This window comes from Prionailurus viverrinus, chromosome B4 (assembly GCF_022837055.1).
Source record: "Prionailurus viverrinus isolate Anna chromosome B4, UM_Priviv_1.0, whole genome shotgun sequence".
In the NCBI taxonomy this organism is placed as follows: domain Eukaryota; kingdom Metazoa; phylum Chordata; class Mammalia; order Carnivora; family Felidae; genus Prionailurus; species Prionailurus viverrinus.
This window is the reverse complement of record NC_062567.1, coordinates 93,159,075-93,176,737: the sequence shown is the minus strand read 5'-3', so window position 1 is coordinate 93,176,737 and position 17,663 is coordinate 93,159,075. Positions and strand designations below refer to the sequence as shown.

The following is a 17,663-nucleotide window of genomic DNA, read 5'->3' as shown; positions in this document are numbered from 1 at the left end:
TAAATTTTACTCTTTTTTGAGATCCAGATCTGGATTTCAGGCTGTCTTTGTGACATTTCTACTCAGTTGTTCCTCCACAAACACACATGTTCAAGACCAAACTCATTATCGTTCACCTCCATTGTCCCCAAACATTGCTTTTTGCCGATGTTTCTTGTTCTCAGTGATGGGCTTCCTTAAGCACATGGTTATAAACCAGAAATTTAGGAATCATCCTGACATCTCTTACTCCATCATTCTTCATCGCCAGTTCCTTACCAAACACTGGTAATTTCATCTAAATAGTTCTCAAATCCATTTCCCCTTCACCATCTCCACTGCCCCCATCCTGACAAAGTTCTCCTTTCTCTCCTAGACTATTTCAGTAACACAGATCAAATCATGCCCTTCCCTGCCTTTTATCCTCCAGTGGATTCCCATTGACTTCACAATAAGGGCTAAAATCCTTGGCATGTCCCAAATGGCTTTCAAGGCGTCTGACCCCACCTGTCCCACTAAGCTCTTCTTGTACTTCTTGCACAAGAAGAGCTTAGTGACACAGGACTCTTCCTGCTTCAGCCACAAGGAGCTTGTTTCTGCTTCTTGATGTACTAGCTTTGCCTCCAGCCACCTCCACTACAAGGCAGTGCACAAGTAGTTCCCTCTGTCTGGAATGTTCTTCCCTCCTGTCATTGTCTGATCAACTTTCACCTTTGCAATAGGGACAAGATACTCTTTTCTCACCTATAGTTGCCTTATCAGGAAAGTGGAGGCAAATTCTACCTCACAGGTAATGAGGGAACAGACAACCAAAAGCACAGGGAAACACTAAAAAAAGCAGACTGGCCCACACATTAATAATATTGTTCTCTTCTCTTCTTCAACTTATTTATTTCTGTCCTCCAGAAATTTCTTCTTTTTGTACATTTCTTTCTTCTTGTAAACCTTCACAACATAGGTCTGGAAGTAAGATGTGATTCTGTCAAGCTCCTTTCCCTCACATTAGTGCATCCTGCTGTGTGCCCATTCTCTGAAGTAGATTTTGGAGGGAGGGGAGAGAGCGTGGTGGTAAAATGGGCAGATTTTGATTTTGGTGCTAGGAAGACCAGAGTTCGTATCCCAGACTCACTTCTAGACTGACTCCATTACAAGCCATATGACCTTGAGAAGGTCATTTAACATCTTTGAGCTTTCTGCTTCATCATCACTAAGGAAGGGGTAATTTCAGCTCCTACCTCATGTGACTCCTCCTTGTCTGAGGATGAGTGGAATGAAGAAGGTGCTTCATAAACAGCTGCTGCTGCTTTGATAACCATGTGGGTTTAAACACCATGGGTGTTTCTGATTTTGTCCGGGCAGTGTTCCCATGCTTTATTGCTTCTTTCTTTCTTTCTTTCTTTCTTTCTTTCTTTCTTTCTTTCTTTTTTTTTTTAAGTTTATTTATTTATTTTGAGAGGGAGAAGGGCAAAGAGAGAGGATGAGAGAGAGAATCCCAAGCAGGCTCCACACTGTCAGCACAGAGTCTGACTCAGGCCTTGAACTCATGAACCGTGAGATCATGACCTGAGCCGAAATCAAGAGTCGGATGCTTAACCGACTGAGCCACCCAGGCACCCCTCTTTATGTGCCTTTTTACAAACAGTGTACCTTCCATTGGTGCCATCCCTTTAGCTTCTCCGAAGAGTTTAACCCACTTCCAAAGGTAACCTTCATTTCACATCACAAGACTGAGAAAAGTGGTATTCTACTTCTCATTTATAACATCTATGTTCTCTTTTAGTTATTTACCTATCTGATGTGACTGTCACATGTACGATTTTAATCGCCTGATGTAAGAATGGTTTGTACATGGGGTCTTGCATTACGTATCCACATTTTTTTTCCATACATGATTCTGAGGACTGCACTCCAATTTGAGTTCTCTCTTGCTATAGACACTGTGTAGAAAGGGCTTTACCTTTGAAAATAGTTTTCTCCTGCTGTTTAACGGGGGAGGGAGACAAGGAAAACTTCTCATAACAATGCATTGGGTGCTAGTTTGCACGTGGTTCTATGAAATGACCTCCTAATGGTGCACTAGACAAAACCCTTGGCCTCTGGAACACCGAAGTCCACCTCCATCCCAAGACGTACCTGCTATGCTGGCACTTTGGTGAAAAAAACCAAACTAAACCAAAATTTTATTTATTGAACATACATTTTTATTGTGTAAGCTTGTAATTTCTCTTTCTGGAGACTATTTTAGTGGGAAGAATAATGTCACTAATACTAAAACCATTGTGTGTGTGTGTGTGTGTGTGTGTGTGTGTGTGTGTGTTTAACCTCTTTGATCTTTTAATCTTATTCTCTTGGTTAGCTCACTCTACTTTTTTTTTGTCTGCTTACACCTCCTTGTCTTTGGTTACTTCCTTCCCATTCTTTACCCAAGGTCTGAAACTGAATAGGCTCCTGGATGTTCATGGGAGAAAACTGGGGCTGGTTCTAGGCTTGCCTTATTTTCTGCCCAGCACTATGAGCCCTGCCTCTCCTCCTCATCTCTTTCTCTTACTTACTCTCTTTGAGGACTATTATCAGAAAACCTTACCACGAAGAGTCTGGGTGACATTATTAACATTTCACAGGGCTCAGGGGCAGAGGAGTCGGTAGCCCTGGAGCTGCTATCACAAGATGCACAGGCTGATCATGTTCCAGGCAAGAATTACATGTTCTTTTTAGGTTTTAAAACAATGTGTTACACCCTGAAGATGAACACCAATTGGTGTTCTAATTGGAGACTAGAGACAATACCAAAGATATGTCTGATTCTTTTATTTTCTATGTTCCAACCCAATTTGTTTCTCTAGTGGGAACTTGAAATGAAAACCAACATGTATTAAATAATACTCTGGTTAACTGGACAAAGATGAATATGTCATTCTCTTTGATCACCTTGAACTTCACTAATGACAGTGAGATGACTGAACGTCATTGATGACTATCAACAAATGAAGTAACGATTTTTTTTCCCCCATAGATCGATTTCTTAGCTACAGATACAAAGGTATGAGGTCAGGGGAGGGTTAAGTTTTGAGTTTCCATCAAATCATTGTAATCTGAACCTAGTCCTCAAATGTCTATAATGCCAAAAGTTTCTTGGTGAAATACAACTCATTGTGAATTCTGATTACATTTCCTATTCCCTTCCAAAAAAACAGAAAGGAAATTAAGTTATATTTGATTACATTACAAAAAATCCAACTGGTGTCTGGGCAGTCATTACCATGTCAGAAGCAAATGTACATATTGTACAGGGGCAGGCTCTGGGCTATTGGGCTCTGGCACATGGGCTTGACCTCTTATTCTTTAGACAAGCAATTTGTAAACATCAGGAGAAAGTTAAAAGAACACAAACGTACCTATGTGTTTTCATTATGAACAAGGCCAAATATCTTTTGTTTATGTAAAATAAATGAAAATTACATCTCTTGAAATGTGAGTACAATTTGTTGCTTCCTCACAGCAATGTGACCAATTTTAATGTATCAAGTTTCTTAAACTATATTCAATGAAGCCAAGTCTATATGGTGGGGCAAAGTATACTGGATCTATTTCAGTACTTATCAGCCACTTGGTTGGTAGACCACTTGTCTGTGTCATAGCACAATAAAACATTTAATTTCTCAAATGTGTTGGCCATACAAATCCCCAGAGGATTTTGTTGAAATGAAGTTTTTGATCAAGTCAGAGATGAGGCCCAACATCCTGTCCTGTATATCTGGGAAGTGTTGGTGCCGTGACAAACACATTCGGATAGTAGGGTGTGCTATCCACACAGCATGTGGCCTCCTGTCTTTATCTGCCCCAGATCGTCAGTAGACTTAATAGGCAGGTATGTATGAGCTGTTTCAATTAAACACAAACAATGCAATCCCAGACTTTTATTTCATATTCCGAGTACCTTTTTAGTTCACACTGGAATGCAAAGTATGGATTATGTGATTATTTCAGGTTTGAAAATAGCTCAGGGGAATATTTGCAGAACATCTGAAGTGCTGCCTGACACGAGTTTTCCCAATGTTCGGTTAAGAAGCACTTAACGGTATAATGGAACCAGTTAGAAAACACTCAGAGAGTGCAGCCTTGGGCTTTGGGCCTGTCCAGATGATTCTTCTTTGCAGCCAGGGTTGAGAAATCCCCTTTGGAGATTACAAGGCCAGGCATGTAGGGCGGTGATGCACTCACAGCTCCTGTGGAGGTTGGAGTGCAGCTTAGAGAGCGAATGTGTAAGACAAGGAAAATAACAAAGTGAAGACAAACAGTGAATTCCAGGGACAGAAAAAAAGAGGAAACATTAGAAAAAGGGCCGAGTGATAGTCTAAAAGTTGATTATAGTGCAAGAAAAGCCGAGAGATGGAGTGGAAGCCTCCCAGGTGTGGGCAGCATGGACGATGAGGCAGGTCTCATCCTCTTTGTTACTTGTACTGATACAGAAGTGGCCTGAAAGCATGGAAAATGAATGGAGACTGGAAGAGGAATGCATGTTTGCATTCATGTAATGCATTCATGTAATGCAATCATGTAATGATCACTAGTCTCAAAACGGATGCTTTTGGGGCGCCTGGGTGGCTCAGTTAAACTTCTGACTTTGGCTCAGGTCACGATCTCAGAGTTTGTGGGTTTGAGCCCCGTGTCAGGCTTTCTGCTGCGAGCACAGAGCCTGCTTCGGATCCTCTGTCCCCCTTTCTTTCTGCCCCTCCCCCACTTGCACGCACGCACTCTCTCAAAAATAAATAAACATTTAAAAAACAAAACAAAACCTGATGGTTTCATTTTTGGAACCGCATGAAGGAAGCGGGAGAAGTACCATTAAACATCTCCAGTCTGGGACGACAGCAAAACTTTACAAGGGTTCACTGTGGCCCAAACCCACACACCCCATAGGGGCTCCTTCAGCTGGTACAATACAGTGTCTGTGCGGTTGGTGGTTAGAGTCTATGTTTATAACACTTTTTGTCCAATCTTAACTCTTGTATCAAAGCAGCACAAAAAACCATGAGAAAATGTGGCGCGGTAGCACACAGTGCCAACATTCAGCGCCTCACATGGGCCTGTCTGCGCTCCGGGCAAAGGGACCGCTGGACAAACATTACACAGTCAGCCGATAAAATTCAGCATGCACCGGGGGCCGAGTATCTATCTGGATGCGATAAACATCATACTAGAAAGTTAACCCTTGGCTTTTTCACAGGGAACACATACTTATAAGGTTTCAAACACAATTGTGTTTGTGAATCAGAAACATAAGGCAAGAGACACCTGGTGAACAGTGAATCTCCAGACGGTAGGAAACCAAATCTGAACACCTTTATCAGGGAGGCACCGCCCAGTTCAAGTGAACAAAAGATTCATGGTTTTCTCTTTCTCAAAGAGTTCACTTTGCTGGGTGTTCTGTCTGTGATCTTCTTTCAGCTGATAGGGGCTTTTGGTTACCGACTCTTATCCTTCTATCTTCTGCCTGCCTCACAGCTGTTTAAAGTTCCTATTGGCTACTGCTATTATCTCGTTTTTAAATGCGGCCACTAGACCCCGTGCCCTGACGCAGACAACCCAACTTGAGAGTGTTTTGCCTTCTGGCTGCTTCTTTCCTTCAGGAAAATGCTCGTGCAACAAAGGAGGAGTGATACTGTGATGTCATTAAGGAGCCCCTGAAAATGCAACAGACCTATCGCCATGCCACAAAGGGGCCCTTGTGGGCTTGTTTATCTATAGGCTCGTGAAAACCTAGGAAGTCACTTTGTTTGACTGGACTACAAAGCTTAAAATGGTCTCAAGCACAGATTTGCTTTCATTAAAAGAACAACCACAACAAAAAAAGATCAAAGGAGGAAAGTATCATCTTCAATCTCATGTTTCTCCTCCTCTTGTATCACCTCAGTAAAAGGCATTAAGCAAATGCTATGTAACTATTAACCGATGGATTCTTTAAGATACTTTTCAACTAGAGTCTGCAATATTTACCTGCTTTTTAAATGCATCTCCCTCATCATTCCAGACCAGAAACCAGTATTTTGTTTGACAGATGAGGACTTTCAGTGTAAGTAAGATAGAAGCACATATTACACATGCATATATTGGAAATCATGCGATATATTGCGAGCACTTACACATTCTCAGGAGATGAAGATTTACTGACCACCTACTCACGGCACAGTCTTGCCAAACAGTCACTGCAAACACTTGCTTACAACACAAGCTCTAAAACATCCAGCTGGTATGAAAGTTCTTTTTGTGGGAAATAACTAATTTTTACTTATTCAGAGATTCTAAGTCAATGAAGAGTAGAAACTCCTGATAGAAAACTTGTATACTCAGAATAAGGAACAATAACCCCAGTGCTGTGTATGTTCATGTGTCTGTATGTGTCTGTGTGTCAGTGGGATTGTTTGTGAGTATGTTTGTATGTTTGGGTGTGGTGATGGGGAAGCTGTGCAGTGAGACTTTAAGATACACCGTAAGATCTTAGCTCACTGATTTGAGGACCCCTGATGTATATACAGAACCTTAAAGATTAAGTCATTTTAAAAATTCATTTAAATTCAAGTTAGTTAACATACAGTGTAGTCTTGGTTTCAGGAGTAGAACCCAGTGATTCATTACTTACATATAACACCCAGTGCTCATCCTAACAACTGCCCTCCTTAATGTTCATCACCCATTTAGCTTCTCCTCCCCTCCAGCAACCCTCAGTTTGTTCTCTGTATTTAAGAGTCTCGCATGGCTTGCTTCTTTCTCTCTGTTTTCATCTTATTTTTCCTTCCCTTGACTCAGCAAAAGTTTCATTACAAGTCAGCTCAGATCATCTAGAAATGGAATAAATTGAAGATGCCAATCTTATCTAGATTTTTCTAGACAAGAGGAGAAAGCATTATTTCTGATTTGAACTCAGGAACAAAATACTACAGGAGAATGCAGGACAAGATCCTGGATCCGCAAGATTCTGTCCTGTGATACCAGCATATATAAGAGGCTTTTCACTGCAGGTTCTATGATTGAGTGTCTGATCTGAAAATCTGAACTCCAACACTGGTCCCCCCCACCCCCTATTGTTTAATGAAGATTCAAAGGGTTGTTGCCATAATGAAAAGTCTCATTCACTCACAACTTGTTTAGCTAGGGTCCCCAACCAAGGAGTTGATGAAAATGGTCATTTGGACATTTCATTGCTCCTTCCCATATTGGTCCTGAGAACATTTTGCAATTTTAACTGTACTTACAGGGACTGAAGGCTTCGCAAATTCTGCAGTGCTCCCGCCGGTACCTGTCTTAGGTGATTATTCTGCAGCATACTGCACGTGAAAACAAATGAAGAAAAATGTTAAAGAAAGTTAACAGTAATCAATAATAACTGGCCACAGCACTCCCAGGCTCTGTTGTAAGTGTCAGGGAAACAGTAGAGCATCAGACAAAGCCTTGGCCCTTGGGGAGCTTGAATTCCTATGTGGAATGAAAGATAATTAAAAATTAATGGGTGGGTATATACCATCAGGCAAATGGTAGGTACTATGAATAAAAAACAAAATATGGATTTGGGATAGATGGATACAAGGGTTGAGATTTTTATTTTAAAGGTGGTCAGGGAAGATCTTTCTTAGGAGTTGATACTTGAGTGGAGACCAGAATGGAGTCATGGAGCAAATCCTGTGAACATCTGGGAAGAGTTTCTGAGAAGAGGGAGGAGTAAGTGCAAAGGCCCTGAGGCCAGCACTCGCTTGATTTGTTCAAGGAGTAGCAAAAGATCACTTGTGAGGAGGAGCGAGTGAGAGCAAGAGGTTGGGAGAGACTGAAGCTGTCTCATGGAGGACTTGCAGGCCACAATGAGGCTTTATTTTAAGTGTGATAAGAAACTCTTATTGAAGGGTTTATAGGGAAATGACATGATCTTATTTATGTTTTTCTTTTTTTAAAAATTTGAATACAGTTGATGTCCAATGTAACATTAGTTTCAACTGTACAACTTACAGATTTGACAGGTTTATACATTATGCTATGTTTGCCACAAGTGTAGCAACCTTCTATCCCTATACATTGCTATCACAAGATCACTGAATGTATTGTGCCTTATATTCCTGTGACTTATTCATCCCATAACTGGAAGACCTTATCTCCCACTTCCCTTCATTGATTTGGCTCTCACCCCCATCCTTCTCCCCTCTGGCAACCATCAGTTTGTCTTCTGTATTTATAGGTCTGAATCTGTATTTTTTTTTTTTGTTTATTCACTTTTTTGAGATTCCACTTATGAGTAGAATCATGGTATTTGTCTTTCCGAGTCTTATTTATTTCACTTAGATAATACTCTCTAAGTCTATCCATATGGTCTCAAATGGCAGATCTCATCCTTTTCATGGCTGCATAATATTCACACACACGCACGCACGCACGCATGCACACACCCTTTATCCATTTCTCTATTGATGAATACTTAGGTTGCTCCCATAATTTGGCTATTGTATCTAATGCTACAATAAACACAGGGGTGCGTGTATCTTTTTGAATTAGTGTTTTTGTTATCTTTGGGTAAATACTCATAATGAAATTATTGGATCACATGGTAGTCCTATTTTTAATTTTCTGAGGAACCTCCATACTGTTTTCCACGGTGGCTATACTGTTGGCATTCCCACCAACAGTGCAAGAGGGTTCCTTTTTCTCCATATCCTCACCAACACTTGTTTTATTTGTGTTTTTAAAGGACCACTCCGAGGACTGTATAAATTAGACAAAATGGAAATATGGATACAGCAGGAAGCTATTCAAGATCTTCTTTCTTGTGTAGCCATATTTTAATATAAATTAAATTCTTTTTGTGAAGTATTGAGCTTTTGCTTGCCTGGGTTCAACTGTTCTTTTCAGAACATGACTACAGAACAGAAGCAGCTGGCAACAAAGAAACAAATATCTATCATTGTTAGTAGGGAAATAGCATGGAAAAAAATCCCATTAGATTCCTCAAATTTTGCTATTTTATTCATAAATATTTATAAGGCAATAATTTTGCATCCGTTCTCCCAGTATTTCGTGGTCTACGTAAGCCAAAGGCAGAAGACCTAATTTTAAGAAAGCAGCCATTTTACAGAAATGCCTCTACTTATTAGGTCACAAACCTATATCTGGATCTCTGAAACAGTTTGTCTGGTTCCTTCACCTCCACAATGGAAGTTTCTTTCCATTAGATGACTGGCTGGGGACCCAACCCTAGGTGTGTCTAACTCCAGACTCGATGCACTTTCTACGACACCTTGCAGCATTACCTTGAGGCGTATTTGGTGAATGTACAAATTCTCAAGTTGTACGGTATATGGCATGATTAAGGTATGGGTAAAAGTATGGGTTCTCCAATCTGTCTACCCCTTCCCTGCCCCTAGCAGTGTGGCCTCAGGGAAATCGTCCAAGTTCTCAACTTCTCGGTGACCAGTGATACTGCCCACCCCCAGGGCTTACTGTTATGATCCGATGGGTGAAGGTACACAGAACAATACCTGCTGCGTGGTAAGCGTTCAATGAAGGCTGACCCTTTTTGTATGAATTGATAGACTCCTTCTCAAAGCTAACAATATAGTGGGATTGTACTGGATATGACATTTTTTTAATTAACCAGAAAATAAAATGGGGAAAAAAAATCCGCGCCAGTGGTTCTCAGACTTCAGGGTTCATCAGAATCCATTGGAAGGCTTGTTAAAGCACAGCCTGCTGGGCCCCACCCTCAAAGTTTCTGGTTCCGTAGGTCTGGGTAGGAGCCAGAGAACCTGCGTTTCTAGCAAACTTCCAGGTGATACTGGTGCTGCACAGTAAGGCGGCACACACTCACCCACACGCCTGTGCTATCCTAAATTGCTTCCTCTGGAGTATTTTCACAACCTGAGGCTGCAATGAGCTTGGAGAGAAGTCTTAAGTTAAAAAAAATTTTTTTTTTAATGTTTACTTATTTCTGAGAGAGAGACATAGACAGAGTGCTAGCAGGAAAGGGGCAGAGAGAGACGGAGACACAGAATCTGAAGCAGGCTCCAGGCTCTGAGCTGTCAGCACAGAGCCCGATGTGGGGCACGAACCCACCAGCTGTGAGATCATGACCTGAGCTGAAGTCAGACACCCACTGACTGAGCCACCCAGGTACCCTTGATAAGGCCTATGTTTTAAGTCTCTGAGAGCAAACCGTTTACTCTCCCTGACCATTTGTCATTTACATGTATAATGAGAATAGAATAATATCATCTGGTAGATAAGGTGTTTGAGGATTAAAAATATGAAGGTATTTGTAATACTTTCATATATATATATAAATATGAGTGTGTATACAAATAAGACACGAAAATACTTTAGAGGTCATAAAACTTACACTTTTCTTATCATGGCTGAGATTCTGTTTACTAAGAAATATAATTATGTCACTTGTATCCTAATAGTTTTACTGAAGTAATTTCATTATTAAACTTGAATTCAACTAACATTTCATAAATCAAGAGTGTCAAATGTATTGGTTCCTTTTTTTTAAGTTTATTTATTTATTTTGAGAGAGAGAGAGAGAGAGCGAGAGAGACCAGGGGAGGGGCAGAGAGAGAGAGAAGGAGAGAATTAATTCCAAGCAGGCTGACAGTGCAGAGCCCTAAGTGGTGCTTGATCTCATGGTTCATCAGATCATGACCGGAGCGGAAATCAAGAGTCAGACACTCAACGAACTTAGCCACCCAGGTGCCCCATTGTTCCTTATGAGAAAAGTCAAGTTTTAGGAAGATCTCACATTTCACTTATCTGTTAAGGAATTGGTAAAATCATAGCTTGAATTCCATATTTTACATAATTTACTTGAGTATTAAAATTTTACATTTCTATATTATTTTATACTTTTCCAAGTAGTTTTAATATATTATAGAATTTTACCTTCACAGAAATGTTTTCTAAGTCACTCACTAATTGAGTGACAAATGTGAATGATGGTAAGATTCAGATAATAGACTTCATTGATGTCTAAACTTTGTACGTGATATATTACTCTATAAGTATTGAATAGTCCTTCTATGCTTTCTAACCAAAGAGTGAAACTATTAAAATGTGGTCTTCCTAAAACAACTGGAAAATTGGAGTAGAGGATAAGAGATACTCAGATGGTTTTCCTCCATTAAACAGTGGCAAACTTTCTCCAAAGTTTTATATAACTGGTTTCAGAAAACAGAACTTATATGAACTTTGCTAATGATAAATTTTAAAGCTACTCCTGAACTACCTCCCAGCAATTTAATTTTTGAACTACTTCTACAAGTAAAATACCAAAAATATAATTTAGAAATCACTTAAGTCCTGATCTCTCCCTAAACTAAAGAACTTCTGTTCAATTACTTTTAAATGACAAAACGAGCACAAGTTATCTCCACAAGTCTCCAGTAAGTTAATTAGAAAATTCTGTTTTTGTTTAAGATATCCTAGTGGGAGACAAAATAATGAAAGAGTTTACAGCACTTTGGAGTGCAATTAAAACAGAAAGCATTCACAACATAGCTGCTGATTTCTTTTGCAAATACTTCTTTATTCTGTGCATCCAATAGAAGCAGAAAGCACCATGAACTGAATATGGGTTTAGGCACTTTTGGCTTCGTTTTTATCATTCACATATGGGTGAGAAAAGAAAATTTTCCACTTTCTCTAGAGACAAAGAATGGCTGCATATTTCTTTTAATTAATTTTTTTAATGTTTATTTATTTTTGAGAGAGAGAGAGAGAGAGAGAGCACCCGCGAGCACAAGTGAGGGAGGGGCAAAGAGGAGACGCAGAATCAGGCTCCAGGCTCTGAGCTGTCAGCACAGAACCCATGTCGGGGCTTGAACTCACCAGCCACGGGATAAAGACCTGAGCTGAAGTCTGACGCTTAACTGACTGAGCCACCCAGGTGCCCCAGTATTTTCTTAATTTCTTTCCCTGATTTTAAAATATTACAAGTTTGAAAATGCTTTTATTTTAAAAATTTATTAAAAATTTAAATATGTTGAAATTATTAAAGTCTTAAAATATCGAAGTTTTAAAATTTAAAGTATTTCATACAGCATCCCACGCTTCTTAACAGTACTTTATTTGGTTTTCTCTTCTGCCAACAGGGCTACGCGAGAACAGGTACAGTGAAGCAGAGGGAGATGAAATCATATGTTACAGGAGAACTTCATCACAGTCGATGGCTTGATCCTTAGGTATTCCTTCTGCCTAATTGTCCTGTGTTTAGGTAGGTATAAAGTAACTGTCGAGACTCTGTTGTAAGCCTATGTGGGAAGCAGAGAATTTTGGCTAATCGTGACTTTTCCATGGTTAGTTTTACCCATCACCTCCATGACTTTGGTTCTGGTACTGGGTGGCGGAAGGATGAGCTCTTCCTTGACTGAACGGTCGACAGGAGAAAATGAACCTTTGCTGAAGAAAGCCTCGTTCAGAATTCCACTGGACTGGGTGTTTTACAATATAGAACCAATAACTTATTTTTCTATGAAGCCAGTATTTATAGAGATAATCTTAAATACTAGTGATCTTCCAGAGTTAACGGTAGTAAGATTTCAGATATAAAAGAGTCCTAGCTAAGGAGGGCTGTTGCCATCTTCATTTTCTTTCTTTCTTTCTTTTTTTTTAAATTTTTAATGTTTATTTATTTATTTATTTATTTATTTATTTTTTCCTGAAATTTATTGACAAATTGGTTTCCATACAACACCCAGTGCTCATCCCAAAAGGTGCCCTCCTCAATACCCATCACCCACCCTCTCCTCCCTCCCACCCCCCATCAACCCTCAGTTTGTTCTCAGTTTTTAACAGTCTCTTATGCTTTGGCTCTCTCCCTTTCTAACCTCTTTTTTTTTTTTTTCCTTCCCCTCCCCCATGGGTTCCTGTTAAGTTTCTCAGGATCCACATAAGAGTGAAACCATATGGTATCTGTCTTTCTCTGTATGGTTTATTTCACTTAGAATCACACTCTCCAGTTCCATCCACGTTGCTACAAAAGGCCATATTTCATTTTTTCTCATTGCCATGTAATATTCCATTGTGTATATAAACCACAATTTCTTTATCCATTCATCAGTTGATGGACATGTTTATTTATTTTTGAAGGAGATAGAGACAGAGCATAAGTGGGGGAAGAGCAGAGAGAGAGGGAGACACAGAATCCGAAGCAGGATCCAGGCTCTGAGCTGTCAGCACAGAGCCCAATGTGGGGCTCGAACTCATAAACTGTGAGATCATGACCTGAGCCCAAGTCGGAGGCTTTACCAACTGAGCCACCCAGGCGCACCACTATCTTCATTTTCTTAATGGGTTGGCTTACTATTATCTTTCTCTTTTTTTAATCAAATGCCCTCCTTACCTTCTCTATGCTGATCAGGGACCCAGATGAACATAACTTTTACACTACCTTTCTTACCATGCTATACAATAATCAGTTATCTGTTTCTTTCAGTGACTTTTGGGTTTTATAAAACATTTGGAAGAGTTGCCATGAAGAAAGAAGCAGGCTCATTCAGCATTTTACCCCTAGCACTGTGGTCTCAACACGACCGGACTCAATTCTCCCTTTAATACTAAATATTTATAATGCCCCATCTATTATATTTAGATAAAATTCATAAAAATATAGCCTATTTACGCACATCACTTCAAAGAAAAAAATCAATAGAATGTACTGCCCTAACTATATTATAAAGGAGAAATAAAAAAAATTTATAATAAAGTGATACATGTATCATTATATAAATGATGCTCATATAGGAGACATCTTTATGAACGAGTCAGATGTTGGGCTCTTTTTTTTAAAATACAAACTTAAAAAAATTTTTTTTAAAACTTACATCCAAGTTAGCATATAGTGCAATAATGATTTCAGTAGAATCCGGTGGTTAACACCCTACATACAACACCCAGTGCTCATCTCAACAAGTGTCTTTCTTAGTGTCCCTTGCCCATTTAGCCCATCCCCCCGCTACCTACAACCCCTCCAGTAACCCTCAGTTTGTTCTCTATATTTAAGAGTCTCTTATGTTTTGTCCCCCTCCCTGTTTTTATATTATTTTTGCTTCCCTTCCCTTATGTTCATCTGTTTTGTATCTTAAATTCCACATATGAGTGAAGCCATATGATATTTGTCTTTCTCTGACTGACTAATTTTGCTTAGCACAATACTCTCCAGTTCTATCCATGTTGTTGCAAATGGCAAGATTTCATTCTTTTTGATTGTCGAGTAATACTCCATTGTATATACATACCACATTTTTTTATCCATTCATCCATCAATGGACATTTAGGCTCTTTCCATACTTTGGCTATTGTCAATAGCGCTGCTATAAACATTGGGGTGTATGTGCCCCTTCGAAACAGCACACCTGTATCCTGTGGATAAATATCTAGTAGTGCAATTGCTGGGTCATAGGCTAGTTCTATTTTTAATTTTTTGAGGAATCTCCATACTGTTTTCCAGAGTGGCTGCACTAGTTTGCATTCCCACCAGCAGTGCAAGAGGGTTCCTCTTTCTCCGCATTCTTGCCAACATCTGTTGTTGCCTCAGTTGTTAATTTTAGCCATTCTGACTGGTATGAGGTGGTATCTCATTGTGGTTTTGATTTGTATTTCCCTGATGATGACTGATGTTGAGCATTTTTTCATGTGTCAGTTGGCCATCTGGATGTCTTCTTTGGAGATGTGTCTATTCATGTCTTTTGCCCATTTCTTCACTGGATTATTATTATTATTATTATTATTTTGGGTATTGAGTTTGGTAAGTTCTTTATAGATTTTGGATACTAACCCTTTATCTGATATGTAAGTTGCAAATATCTTCTCCCATTCTGTTGGTTGCCTTTTAGTTTTACTGATTGTTTCCTTCATGTTTGGCTCTACTTTTAATGAATAAAGTTGGGTGTGAGAGAAACAGCATGACCAGAAGCTGTTTTGTACAAGAACCATGAAGTGAGATTAGAGTTCTACATGGATACTAGAATAAGAACTAGAATTATTAAGATACATAACAGACTATGCTTATATGGGAAAGAAGGAAACAACCTTTATTAAAATAAGGATAACATGCTAAGATAAATGATAGATGTTGTAGGGGAGAAAATTAGGAAGTGTTAGACTCTCACAAATGAGCATGACATTTTCACAAATGCCTGTTCCTTGTAGAGGAGAATAGTGTAAAAATAATTCTCTTTTAGGACAAGATAAGGTTGAAATATCACAAAGCACATTTATCCTATCTCAAAGCTCCATCACATGCTGAGGCAAGCCTTCATTCTCCAGTACTGGAGAGCCTAATGGCAACAGAGAATTGAGGCCAAATTGGAAAAAAAAAAAAATCACAGTATTGCCTTCATAGAAGTCGGGTAGCAGACCCTGCTGGATAATGGAAGAGCAAGATTAGAAAAGCAACAGGCCACCCAAATAAATATATATATTACACAATTGTCATAACAGATTTTTATGACTGTTCTCCAAAAAATTTTAAGGCTATAATACAAAATCTTTACAAAGCAAACTTTGTTAATGAAATTCAACGGAACCTTATGTTTCATATTTCTCTGCTAATTTAATGGCAATTATGATTAAAACTTTTTTTTATGTTTTTTATTCTATTTTTGAGAGAGAGAGAGAGAGAGAGAGAGAGAGAGAGCAAGCAGGGGAGGGGCAGAGAGAGAGGGAGACACAGAATCCGAAGCAGGCTCCGGGCTCTGAGCTGTTGGCACAGAGCCTGACGTGGGGCCCAAACCCATGGACTGTGAGATCATGATCTGAGCCGAAGTCGGACACTTAACCGACTGCGCCACCCAGGCGCCCCAAGAAGAAGTTTTATACCTCCACGGTTATATATTTTTAATTTATTTTGTGGCTGTTGAGGTAATTCTTCTACTGCACTAATACTGTTTTCAACTAAATCATACAATACCTGGAATAGACAGGATGCATACACTGAATTATTCAGTGATTTTACGGGAATACATTTATTCCATTTAATTTTTCCTGTACAAATTATTAGGCCTATGCAGAACTTCTTATAAAACCTTTTAGTGTTATTATGCATGAATATATTATTGACTCAAATTTGGTCAATTTACACTGGGCTGAGTAGCACATCACAGGACAGTTTGCTACATGCCAATCATCCAGAAAACCAATGACGTTGGTTTTCCAACACTCTGGGGCAAGCAGAATGGCCACAGTTGAGAACCATTGTTCTACTACTGAATGAAATACTTTCAAAACATTTGATGATTGAATTTGCTCATTGAATATTAGTCTTTAAGTCAGCAAAGCAAAAGGAAGAGCAAATATAATTCTGGGCAGAAGTCTTGCTCCTCTAAATTTCTCTTCACGCGGGCAGTGATCTAGCTACACTGCAAAGTCTGAAGATGCCATTCCCATGCTTATAACTTTTCCTTGGCTTCTCATCATGCCTAGATCATAAGAATGCTCATGCATTTTTGACATGACATACAGGATCCCTGGGACTGGGACCCTTTCTATCTCTCCACACTCTTCTGCAGATACTTTTCATCTTTCCCCAAATGCTTGAGTACCAATCTTCTTAGAGACGCCTGTTCATCCCAGGTACTTCCTGCCTCCGTGTCTCTGCATTTATCCCCTCAGTTGATCACATTATGGTTGTTTCGCAGGTGTGCTAAGATTCAGCTCCTGGATCATCTGTTTGGAAAAACATTTCTTGCAGGAAGCCAAATCTGAACCATCAGACTGGACTAAATGCTTTCCAATTTCTGGATGCAGTGTCCTGCACAGGTCGCTAGACACATTTTTCAGATGAATCAGAGGAGACCTGTTTGTTTGGCTTTGTTCCACTATCTTGATCCCACAACCTATCACTACATTATAAACTCTTCAAAGGCAAGGGCCATACTTATTGATCTTTGTATTTTTAGCAATAATTTGTTCAATGATACACACACACACACATACACATGCATACACATGCTCTCTCTGTCTCTCGCTCAGTACTTCCAAAATACATTTTGTTAAGTGAGTTAAAATAATTGATTCTAGTATAATTTATTTAACATGTATCCAAAATACTTTGTGGTACATAACTCAACATCGAAAACACATCATCTAAGTTGTCTTATCTAAACTTGATTTATTTATGATGCATTTTGAATGGTTCCAAATATTCTGATGAGTTCATAGAGACATAGGTACATTAAAGAGTTGGTGCTACAGCTCAGAATTTTAGCACACACAATGAATGAACACATTAGGGTTTGGCAGTATGGCAACTTAAAAATATTTCTGCCTAGGGGCACTTGGGTGGCTCAGTCGGTTAAGCGTCCGACTTTGGGTCAGGTCAGGCTCTCATGGTTCGTGGGTTTGAGCCCCGTGTCAGGCTCTGTTCTGACAGATCGGAGCCTGGATCCTGCTTCAGATTCTGTCTCCCTCTGTCTCTCTGCCTTTCCCCCACTCAAGCTCTGTCTTTCTCTTTCAAAAAAAAAAATAAATAAACATTAAAAAAATTTCTACCTAACAGCAAAAACAAGTTAAGCGTAGGGGGACTGAACTCAACCATCTAAGCAGACCAAACGATGGTTCTGCTGTTACGTTTAATTTTTAACAAAATAGTAAATTTAAATAAAGCTGATTTTCTAAAAGCCTATGGATCCCTCAGGTCAATAAAATGCAAT

General features: G+C 39.4%; 1 protein-coding gene across 3 annotated transcripts in view; it reads right to left on the bottom strand.

Annotated features, from left to right (window-relative positions):
• LGR5 (leucine rich repeat containing G protein-coupled receptor 5) overlaps positions 1-17,663 on the bottom strand; it is a 135,734-nt gene that overhangs the window by 36,538 nt on the left and 81,533 nt on the right. For all 3 annotated transcript variants that reach the window (XM_047866956.1, XM_047866957.1, XM_047866958.1), the window contains exon 4: positions 7,233-7,304. In XM_047866956.1, the coding sequence (XP_047722912.1) occupies positions 7,233-7,304 (72 nt within the window). The remainder of the gene's footprint in view (positions 1-7,232; positions 7,305-17,663) is intronic.